The sequence below is a fragment of the Ailuropoda melanoleuca genome, chromosome 7, assembly GCF_002007445.2.
Source record: "Ailuropoda melanoleuca isolate Jingjing chromosome 7, ASM200744v2, whole genome shotgun sequence".
Classification (NCBI taxonomy): domain Eukaryota; kingdom Metazoa; phylum Chordata; class Mammalia; order Carnivora; family Ursidae; genus Ailuropoda; species Ailuropoda melanoleuca.
This window is the reverse complement of record NC_048224.1, coordinates 35,779,142-35,790,986: the sequence shown is the minus strand read 5'-3', so window position 1 is coordinate 35,790,986 and position 11,845 is coordinate 35,779,142. Positions and strand designations below refer to the sequence as shown.

The following is an 11,845-nucleotide window of genomic DNA, read 5'->3' as shown; positions in this document are numbered from 1 at the left end:
GGCGGGGTTGGAAACACAAAGGACAGAGACGCGCTGGCCCTGGAAGTGAGGGCTGGGACGCCGGGTGTGGGGCACACATCCCGGGACAATGCAGGGTTGAGCAGCACCAACAGAAACAGAGTTAAAGTGGCCAGAACATCAGTGGAGAACGGTCCGCGATCCCTCTGTTCTGAGACAGAGGCTGAGATTCGGCCACTGCTGCTCTGACTCTCAGAAGAGGCACAGCAGACCGCCAGGGAAAACCGACAGAGAACAAAAGCCTGGAAATACTGGCTCACAGTGTGCCCATTCCCATCCCCCCTCGCAGGGGACACGGAGACTCTACCCAAAGAGGGTTGCCTGAGTATTGGCGCAGGAGGCCCTTCCCCCAGAAGGCAGGCTGAAAAATCAAGAAGCCCACATCCCGGGGCGCCTGTGTGGCGCAGTCATTAAGCGCCTGTCTTCTGCTAAGGGCGTGATCCTGGCGTTCCGGAAAGGAGTCCCTCATCGGGCTCCTCCGCTGGGAGCCTGCTTCTTCCTGCTTAAGTTCCCTCTCTCGCCAATTGTCTCTCTGCCACATAAATAAAATCTTTAAAGAAGAAGCCCACATACCTAAGATCTCTATAAAACAAGGGTGCACGGCCTGANTAGAGGCTCTGACGGCCAGGGTCACCGAGGCAGAGGAACGCGTTAGCGAATTGGAGGATGGGTTAGTAGAAGAAAAAACGAAAATAGAAGCTGGTCTTAAAAAAATCCACGCCCACGAATGTAGATTACGGGAGATTACTGACTCTATGAAACGATCCAATGTCAGAATCATCGGCATCCCTGAAGGGGTGGAGAAAAACAGAGGTCTAGAAGAGATATTTGAACAAATTGTAGCTGAAAACTTCCCTAATCTAGCAAGGGAAACAAGCATTCGTGTCCAAGAGGCAGAGAGGACCCCATCCAAGCTCAACCAGGACAAACCTACGCCACGGCATGTCATAGTGCAATTCGCAAATATTAGATCCAAGGATACAGTATTGAAAGCGGCCAGGGCAAAGAAATTTCTCACGTACCAAGGCAAAGGTATCAGGATTACGTCAGACCTGTCTACAGAGACCTGGAATGAGAGAAAGGCTTGGGGGGGCATTTTTAAAGCTCTTTCAGAGAAAAACATGCAGCCAAGGATCCTTTATCCAGCAAAGCTGTCATTCAGAATTGATGGAGAAATAAAGACGTTCCAAAATCGCCAATCATTAACCAATTTCGTAACCACGAAACCAGCCCTACAGGAGATATTAAGGGGGGCTCTATAAAGGTAAAAAGGCCCCAAGAGTGATACAGAGCAGCAAGTCACAACCGATACAAAGACTTTAAAGAGAAATGGCATCATTAAAATCATATCTGTCAATAATCTCTATCAATCTAAATGGCTTAAACTCTCCCATAAAACGCCACAGGGTTGCAGATTGGATAAAAAGACATGACCCATCCATTTGCTGTCTACAAGAGACTCATTTTGAACCCAAAGATGCATTCAGACTTAGAGTAAGGGGATGGAGTACCATCTTCCACGCAAATGGACCTCAAAAGAAAGCTGGAGTAGCAATTCTCATATCAGATAGACTGGATTTTAAACTAGAGGCCATAGAGAGAGATACAGAAGGGCACTATATTATTCTTAAAGGAAGTATTCAACAAGTGGATATGACAATTATTAATATATATGCCCCCAACAGGGGAGCAGCAAGATACACAAGCCAACTCTTAACCAAAATAAAGAGACATATAGATAAGAACACAGTAATAGTAGGGGACCTCAACACCCCACTATCAGAAATAGACAGAACACCCTGGCAAAAACTAAGCAAAGAATCAAAGGCTTTGAATGCCATACTCGACGAGTTGGACCTCATAGATATATATAGAACACTACACCCCAGAACCAAAGAATACTCATTCTATTCAAATGCCCATGGAACATTCTCAAGAATAGATCATGCTCTGGGACACAAAACAGGTCTCAGCCAATACCAAAAGATTGAAATTATCCCCTGCATATTCTCAGACCACAACGCTCTGAAATTGGAACTCAACCACAAGGAAAAACCTGGAAGAAACTCAAACACTTGGAGGCTAAGAACCATCCTGCTCAAGAATGACTCGATAAACCAGGAAATCAAAAAACAAATTAAACAATTTATGGAGACCAACGAGAATGAATACACAACGGTCCAAAACCTATGGGATACTGCAAAGGCAGTCCTAAGGGGGAAATACATAGCCATCCAAGCCTCACTCAAAAGAATAGAAAAATCTAAAATGCAGTTTCTATATTCTCACCTCAAGAAACTGGAACAGCAACAGAGGGACAGGCCTAACCCACTGACAAGGAAGGAGTTGACCAAGATTAGAGCAGAAATCAATGAATTAGAGACCAGAACCACAGTAGAGCAGATCAACAGGACTAGAAGCTGGTTCTTTGAGAGAATCCATAAAATTGATAGACCACTGGCAAAACTTGTCCAAAAACAAAGAGAAAGGACTGAGATTATTAAAATTATGACTGAAAAGGGAGAGGTCACGACCAGCACCATTGAAATTGCAAGGATTATTAGAAACTTTTATCAACAGCTATATGCCAAAAAACTAAACAATCTGGAAGAGATGGAGGCCTTCCTGGAAACCTATAAACTACCAAGACTGAAACAGGAAGAAATAGATTTCTTAAATAGGCCAATTAACTATGAAGAAATTGAGTCAGTGATAAACAACCTTCCAAATAATAAAACTCCAGGCCCAGACGGTTTTCCTGGGGAATTCTACCAAACATTCAAAGAAGAAATAATACCTATTCTCCTAAAGCTATTTCAAAAAATAGAAACAGAAGGAAAGCTACCAAACTCATTCTATGAGGCTAATATTACCTTGATCCCCAAACCAGGCAAAGACCCCCTCAAAAAGGAGAATTACAGACCGATTTCTCTAATGAATATGGATGCCAAAATCCTCAACAAGATCCTTGCTAATAGAATCCAACAGTACATTAAAAGGATTATCCATCATGACCAAGTGGGATTCATACCTGGGATGCAAGCATGGTTCAACACTCGCAAATCAATCAATGTGATACATCATATCAACAAGAAAAGACTCAAGAACCATATGATCCTCTCAATTGATGCAGAAAAAGCATTTGACAAAATACAGCATCCTTTCCTGATTAAAACCCTTCAGAGTGTAGGAATAGAGGGTACATTTCTCAATCTCATAAAAGCCATCTATGAAAAGCCTACTGCAAGCATTATTCTCAATGGGGAAAAGCTGGAAGCCTTTCCCTTAAGATCAGGAACACGACAAGGATGCCCACTCTCGCCACTATTATTCAACATAGTACTAGAAGTCCTTGCAACAGCAATCAGAAGACAAAAAGGGATCAAAGGTATCCAAATCGGCAAAGAAGAAGTCAAACTGTCTCTCTTTGCAGATGACATGATACTCTATATGGAAAACCCAAAGGAATCCACTCCCAAACTATTAGAAGTTATAGAACAATTCAGTAAGGTGGCAGGATACAAAATCAATGCCCAGAAATCAGTTGCATTTCTATACACGAATAACGAGACTGAAGAAAGAGAAATTAGGGAATCCATCCCATTTACAATAACACCAAAAACCATACGTTACCTTGGAATTAACTTAACCAGAGACGTAAAGGACCTATATCCTAGAAACTATAGATCACTTTTGAAAGATATTGAGGAAGACATAAAAAGATGGAAAAATATTCCATGCTCATGGATTGGAAGAATTAACATAGTTAAAATGTCCATACTACCCAGAGCAATCTACACTTTCAATGCTATCCCGATCAAAATACCGAGGACATTTTTCAAAGAACTGGAACAAATAGTCCTTAAATTTGTATGGAACCAGAAAAGGCCCCGAATCTCCAAGGAACTGTTGAAAAGGAAAAACAAAGCTGGGGGCATCACAATGCCGGATTTCGAGCTGTACTACAAAGCTGTGATCACAAAGACAGCATGGTACTGGCACAAAAACAGACACATCGACCAATGGAACAGAATAGAGAACCCAGAAATGGACCCTCGGCTCTTTGGGCAACTAATCTTTGATAAAGCAGGAAAAAACATCCGGTGGAAAAAAGACAGTCTCTTCAATAAATGGTGCTGGGAAAATTGGACAGCTACATGCAAAAGAATGAAACTTGACCACTCTCTCACACCATACACAAAAATAAACTCCAAATGGATGAAAGACCTCAATGTGAGACAGGAATCCATCAAAATTCTAGAGGAGAACATAGGCAACAACTTCTATGACATCGGCCAGAGCAACCTTTTTCACGACACATCTCCAAAGGCAAGAGAAATAAAAGATAAAATGAACTTATGGGACTTTATCAGGATAAAGAGCTTCTGCACAGCCAAGGAAACAGTCAAAAAAACTAAGAGACAGCCCACGGAATGGGAGAATATATTTGCAAAGGACACCACAGATAAAGGACTGGTATCCAAGATCTACAAAGAACTTCTCAAACTCAATACACGAGAAACAAATAAACAAATCATAAAATGGGCAGAAGATATGAACAGACACTTTTCCAATGAAGACATACAAATGGCTAACAGACACATGAAAAAATGTTCAAAATCATTAGCCATCAGGGAAATTCAAATCAAAACCACACTGAGATACCACCTTACGCCAGTTAGAATGGCAAAGATAGACAAGGCAAGAAACAACAATTGTTGGAGAGGATGTGGAGAAAGGGGATCCCTCCTACATTGTTGGTGGGAATGCAAGTTGGTACAGCCACTCTGGAAAACAGTGTGGAGGTCCCTTAAAAAGTTAAAAATTGAACTACCCTATGACCCAGCCATTGCACTACTGGGTGTTTACCCCAAAGATACAGACGTAGTGAAGAGAAGGGCCATATGCACCCCAATGTTCATAGCAGCATTGTCCACAATAGCTAAATCGTGGAAGGAGCCGAGATGCCCTTCAACAGATGACTGGATTAAGAAATTGTGGTCCATATATACAATGGAATATTACTCAGCTATCAGAAAGAACGAATTCTCAACATTTGCTGCAACACGGACGGCACTGGAGGAGATAAGGCTAAGTGAAATAAGTCAAGCAGAGAAAGACAATTATCATATGATTTCTCTCATCTATGGAACAGAATCACTATGAAGATCGTTAGGGGAAGAAAGGGATAAAGAAAGGGGGGTTAATCAGAAGGGGGAATGAAGCATGAGAGACTATGGACTCTGAGAAACAAACTGAAGGNGACTCTGAGAAACAAACTGAAGGCTTCAGAGGGGAGGGGGGTGGGGGAATGGGATAGACTGGTGATGGGTAGTAAGGAGCACACGTATTGCATGGTGCACTGGGTGTTTACGCAACTAATGAATCATCAAACTTTACATTGGAAACTGGGGATGTACTGTATGGTGACTAACATAATAAAAAAACATTAAAAAAAAAAAGAAATATACAGAATGTGTACTGGAGAAAAAAAAACCACCCTCAAACATTACACTTTAAGTTCCTTGGTTATAACTTTTAAGTATTTATTGTCGTTTGAAAGCATCACCAAAATAACTTTGTCATTTGATCTGAGCTAGTATACAGCACACTGGAGAAAGAGTGGCTGTGCAAGGTAAGGCAGGGTACTTAAAAAAAATACTAGCAGCGTTCATTCCCTCTTTTCTTTATTCTAAGAGTCTTGTGTTTAGCCCGGTAACTTTTTAAAATACCAAAACTCTGCAAATTATTAATGTTCTACAACTCCAATCTAGATGAAGTGAAATTTAAATGCATTACTACGCTCATTTATTATTTCCCTTAAGATTATTTGTGATCAATATAAACAGCCACATTCCACGCCCTCGAAGTCTTTGTTGCCACAGAGCTATTTAAGCTTCCTTCTAAATGGTATCAAACCCATCTGCTTATTGAAGTTTTTCTGCTTATTTTGATCTAAATAGCTTTTTCCTATCTCTTCTTTATAATAAGGTCATTTCTCATTGCTTCCATGATGCCTATTTCTTCCCCTTCTAATAGCTGGCTTCTATTATTAACCTGAAAACAAAATAATCACAAATATCATTAGAATCCTATGTAAAATAAGAAAATGCTTGGCTCTGAGTAGCTATTCTTCAAATGCACTGATCTATTCTAAGACTTATCCTTCTTAATTCTTAGTTATGTTCTAAATAATCAAGGTTATTATAATACTAAAGGAAATATGACCAATAACATACCTATCCAAACATGTGACTACCACATTTTCCATTATGTACTATACATGATAATACTAAATGAGACAATGGAATATTATTCAGCCCTAAAAGGACACAAATTCTGGCACGTAGCTACAAACCTGGATGAACCTGGAAGACATTATGCTAAGGGAAATAAGCCAGTCACACAAGGAAAACACTGTATGATTCCACTTATATGAGGTGCGTGGAGTAGTTAAACTCAGAAAGTAGAACAGCGGTTACCAGAGGCTGGGTTCAGGGGAAATGGGAGTTACTATTCAGTGGGTACAGAGTTCTAGAGACAGATGGTTATGATGGTTGTATAACGTGAATGTACTTAATGCCACCGAACCGTACAATTAAAAATGGTTAAACTGGTAAATTTTGTGTTATGTATATTTTATCACAATTAAAAATACTAGACTGAGACAAAGTTTCCTCACATGATTCTGCTCCTCTCTACGTAAAGTTTAACACTTAATGAGTAAGTTCTTTAATACAACAAAATCAGTATGGTTCTTAATGGATTAAAAACTTTTCAATACAACACCTGTGAACTGTTTAGCTGCTTTTTCTCAGGAGAAAAATATGCAATTAAAATTTACGTACTATTTTCTACAGCATATATTACCTTAAACTTAAAAAAAATCCTCACATTTATTCTTTCAGTCTTTGATAAACTGGTTTCCAATTATTTAAACTTATTTCAGTGTCACAAGTATCAGATTATGTCTATAATCTTCTCAGATTATGACAACTCAATCCTAAAAATTCATGTCACGAGTACCACCACCACATCCCTGTTTTAACTCCACTGCATGCTTATGTATCTTTAAACAAAAATAAGCCAGAATCTCTGAAAGAACCCAAATTCATCCTCTGCTTTAGAGAAAAACTTTGATTTTAGTAAACTATCCCAAATATATTTCAATCCAATAAGTCACAAAAAATTCCCTTTAAGAAACCTCCTTGAGGGGCACCTGGGTGGCTCAGTTGGTTAAGTGTCCGACTCCTGACGTGTCATGATCTGAAGGTCCCGAGATTGAGCCCCATGTTTAGCTCTGCGCTAGGCATGGAGCCTGTTTAAGATTCTCTCTCCTTCTGCCCCTCCTCCCCTAAAAAACACCCCAAAACAAAACCTTTCTCACAACAATCATTCTGTCATTTCTTTAGCTGCCTTTTCCCTTTTTAGTGTCCAAAAATCTACCCCGTCAACTACAGAGTAACACTGAAATTAGGAGTTTGCAAGCCTTTTCTGCCTAAGGAGTCAGTCAGGTCTAGTACATAATTTACCAAGTCTCTTTAAGGCACCCTTATTAAAACCACAGAATAAGAAATATTTATTCAATTACTAAGAATCACATTTTTAATTACATAATTGCCAATTTTACTACTCCAGCAAAACTTAACAATTTTTACATGACATTTTATCAGCCTTTTCACTTAAAATTATGTTTAAGCTATAAATGTATAAAATAATTAACTTTATGGCTGACCCAAAGCAGACTGTTAAAATCTTTAAATAACAGTTAAGTACCTGCCATATGGATGTGCATAAACTGTATTCACTTAAAGTATAAAGGCTGGAATTGGGATCATTATATAAAAAACAAAAACAAAAACAAACCTCACATGCATAAAGATATACAGAGCAAGGGTCAAACTTACTTTTGTCACCATAACCACCACGAAGTTTTTTTCGTCAATTTTATATTCTTTTAGAGCAGTATCATCATTGAGAATTTTGCCTAGTACATTAAGGAAAAACGGACACATTATTTGAAGGCCCATAACCTTTGTCTTACACGTAACTGAAGTTTAAAACAATCACCAATGTCAATTTTATCAATTAGTACTTTCCCCAAAGAAAAACATTAAATAATCAGCCGAGATAAATATAAACGGAAATATAATTAGGTAAAATGGAACTAACATTTGACTAAAAGCGATCAAACACAAACACTGTATGTGTTTCTAACAGAATCAATTTGTATACACAATTCATAAGATAACTAAAACCAAAGAATGTCACTGCAAGCAAGATGGACTATTACTTTCAATATTTAATTCATACCTGCATAAATTAATTTTTGACCTGCTACAGGAAAGGCATCTTTCCCCTTTTCAGATTCAATCTTCTCTTTCAGTGCCTTCACCTATAGGAAAAATAAAGATTTTTTTCTAAAAAGTCTAAACGACAAATGACAACCCACAATTTGAATAAATAATACAAGGTAAAATTTTATGCATATCAATTATTAATACTTCCAAAAACTTAAAGATCATGCCTTTACAATATTGTATAAAAAAAGACTCATTCTTAAGGCATATCATTAGGCATAATAGGTATAAACTTTGTTTTACCACCAGCTGCTACACATACATAGATTAAAAGAAAAAATTTTACCTGGTGACTTGATAAATCCATTCAAAATAAAGGTTTCAACATCAGAAAAGTTCTGATTCTCATTACAGTTTATGGGCTTATTTCCCACAGAGCTTTTAAAAAAAGAAAAACTCTCTAACCTAAAAGGTCTAAGGAATAAAATACACCTACAATAACAGAAGTTAAATACAATTGTTAAATGGCAAATTATTCACTTTAAAAGTGGGATACGTTTCATTATCACACCTGAAGGGCTTCATAAAGACCAATTACAACATAATTTCTGGGTATGGGGCATGAACATCTGTATTTTTTTTTTAAAGCTTTACAGGTGGTTCCAAAGTTCAGCCTTGACCAAGGACCACTGTACCATTTAAAGGATCTTAAACAAGTAGTTCGGCTTCTCTCAGTATCAGTCTCATCTACAAAGTAAGAGGGACCAAAATAGATGATCTTTATGATCTCTTTGATTCCTAAAATTATGTGACAATAGGCTCATTATAAGTTATTTTGAAAATGAGTCCAATCAATTTCTGAAACTAACTGATCAGAAAGCAGGGTGGCAGAGGAGTAAAGAGGCAAGAAGACATAATGGAACTAGTTTCATTACTTTAAAGGCACAAGAATCAAGAGGGAAAATTCTATTCCTTCTATTTCCCAGAATACCTCTAAAAATTGTCTAAGTTGATAGTTCTGAGCGTTAGGTGAAAGACTGCCTGATAGGGATACAAAGAGAGAGTACTAGTTTCATTAAAGACACAAGATTCAAAGGGGAAAATTCCATTTCCTTCAATTTCCCAGAATACTTCTGAAAATTGTCTAAGTTGATAGTTCTGAGCTTTAGGTGAAAAACCCTCTGAAATATAAAGAGAAGGTCCCTTTGTACAATTAAAAAGTAACAGTGTATCTTCCAAAAAAAAAAAAAAGACAATAATGCTTATACAGCTTTAAGTACATTAACGTACACAATTTCACATAATTCTCAAAACTCTGGGACAAATGGGAGTATCATCCACTCAATGTTATAGATGAGGAAAAGAGAGGTTAAATCTCCCCAGGTCACACAGCTACCACATAAGAGCTGAAAACCAAAACAGCTTTCTGACTTCAAGCTTTAAAGCAGAGTATTTTGCACACACCATATAAATTACTCTTGCTGCATTAATCTTCCTAAAATGAGTCAACATTATCACCACTATTCTGATGTTCCCCAAAACAGAAATCCATCACAAGAATCTAAGTCGGCTATTTTCTATTGTTCCAAATTTCAAAGGTTAAATGAACACAAGTAACGACTCTTAAAGAAAACACTCAGAATCTGATCTCAACATCAGTAAACTCAGGCTATAAATTCCATGGCCTTATTCAATTTCGTATACTGTTCTTTATCAGATGGTAAACTCTCTGCTATATGTATTTCGAATAAAGAAGTACAAGGACTTCACAACTTCAATAACTCTATAGTTGGCCGTTGCTTTAAATTAATGCTGACAGTTCCGATTTTACCTATACATTCAGCTAGCACTTGATGATAAAAGCAGGAAATAAAAGATACTATCCAAATTTCTAAGATAAAATAAGTTTTAAAGACCATTTCATTACATCCCTGCACTGCCACGGATGCTAAGGCCTAAAGCAATGATTCTCTAGGTGTGGTCAAGGAGCCATAAAGGTTCATAAGACCTTATCAGGTGGTCTGCAGGGTCAAAAGACATTTGCCTTTTTCCACTCTAACTTTCTCTCACAAGTGTATACTTCAGTTTTCCAGAGGTTACAAAGCATGTGATACCACAAAAGACTGAATGCAGAAGCAGATGAGAAGCTATCTATCTTCTAATAAGCCAAACATTAAAAGAGTTTTGCTGGGAGCCTGGCTGTTCAGTTAGTAGAGCATGTGACTCGATATCAGGGTGGTGAGATTGAGCCCCATGCTGGGCATGAAGCTTACTTAAAAAAGCAGTGTTCTCACTGCTTTTTGTTGTTGTTTTGGAAAAGAACTCTTCACATAAAAATATAACATTTATTGGGTTTACTATCTTTAAATGAAACATTTACAACATTTCTCAGTTTAACTTCTAATATGGTAAACACAAGCACATCGACAAAAGTTATTTTGGAATCCTCAATAAATTCTAGGTGTAAAGGGTCTTGAAAACAAAAATGTTGAGAACTGCTATCTTACATGCTAAATGACTTGCCCAAAGTCAACTGAGTGATGGCAGAGCTCAGTTAGAGCACTCTGTGGTGAATGATTAATTTCCTTCCACACACTTCTTTCTTCAGAGGAGGAGAAGAGATGCAATATTTGCAACTGTGGTTGCTTGGTTAAAAAAAAAAAAATCACAAATGAATTACAGACATGTGTTTACTATGAGTGAATCTAGTTCTCAGAACAGTACATAATAGTGCAGCACACAGCAGTTGCTCAATTAACATTTGCTGAATGAGTAAATTAATATAGCATATGAAAAAGGAAGTAAAAAGAAATATATAAAGCAAAAACCAAAAAGAAATAAAAGAAATAAGCAGGAATCTCATTCCTGACAGGTCAGGATGTGTGGGCAATTAAGACAGACTTAACTGACATATATACATAGTTTCCATCCAATAAAAATTATATTTTTATTTCTAGCACCCATAGAATATACACTTTAAAAATTGAGGTCACAAAGACTATTCATTTTGCTCCAAAGAAACCAAACCGGTGATTAAAGAATATTAAGAACATAACATGAAAACTCTATAGACATCACTACCTATATGATTTAGCTAAAAAAGTAATCACAGATTAATACTAAAAGTGTTTAGGGGAGCCTGAGTGGCTCAGTCAGTTAAGCATCTGCCTTCAGCTCAGGTCATGATCACAGGACTCTGAGGATCAAGCCCCACAGCAGGATCCTTGCTCAGCAGGGAATCTGCTTCTCTCTCTCTCCTGGCTCTCTCTGCTATCTCTCTCTCAAATAAATCAAATCTTAACAAACCAAAAAAAAACAAAACAAAAACAAAAACCCGCTAAAAGTGTTTATTATTGGGGCACCTGGGTGGCTCAGTCAGTTAAGCATCTGACTCTTGATTTCAGCTCAGGTCATGATCTTGGGGTCCTGAGATCATGTGCTGTGCTGGGCTACACTGAATCCCACGCCTGGGATTCCAGGCCCACCCCCCCCCCCCCGCGGGGGGGGTTTTTTCTCTCTCTCTAAAA

At 38.0% G+C, this 11,845-nt stretch overlaps 1 protein-coding gene across 3 annotated transcripts in view; it reads right to left on the bottom strand.

The window, feature by feature from the left end:
- The window catches only part of RAD23B (RAD23 homolog B, nucleotide excision repair protein), a 49,553-nt gene that overhangs the window by 24,153 nt on the left and 13,555 nt on the right, over positions 1 to 11,845 (bottom strand). For 2 of the 3 annotated variants that reach the window (XM_002916443.4, XM_034664230.1), the window contains exons 2-3: positions 8,332 to 8,413; positions 7,926 to 8,005 (exon numbers count right to left, since the gene is read on the bottom strand). The exons of the other annotated variant lie outside the window; for it this stretch is intronic. In XM_002916443.4, the coding sequence (XP_002916489.1) occupies positions 7,926 to 8,005; positions 8,332 to 8,413 (162 nt within the window). The remainder of the gene's footprint in view (positions 1 to 7,925; positions 8,006 to 8,331; positions 8,414 to 11,845) is intronic. 3 annotated transcript variants of the gene reach the window in all.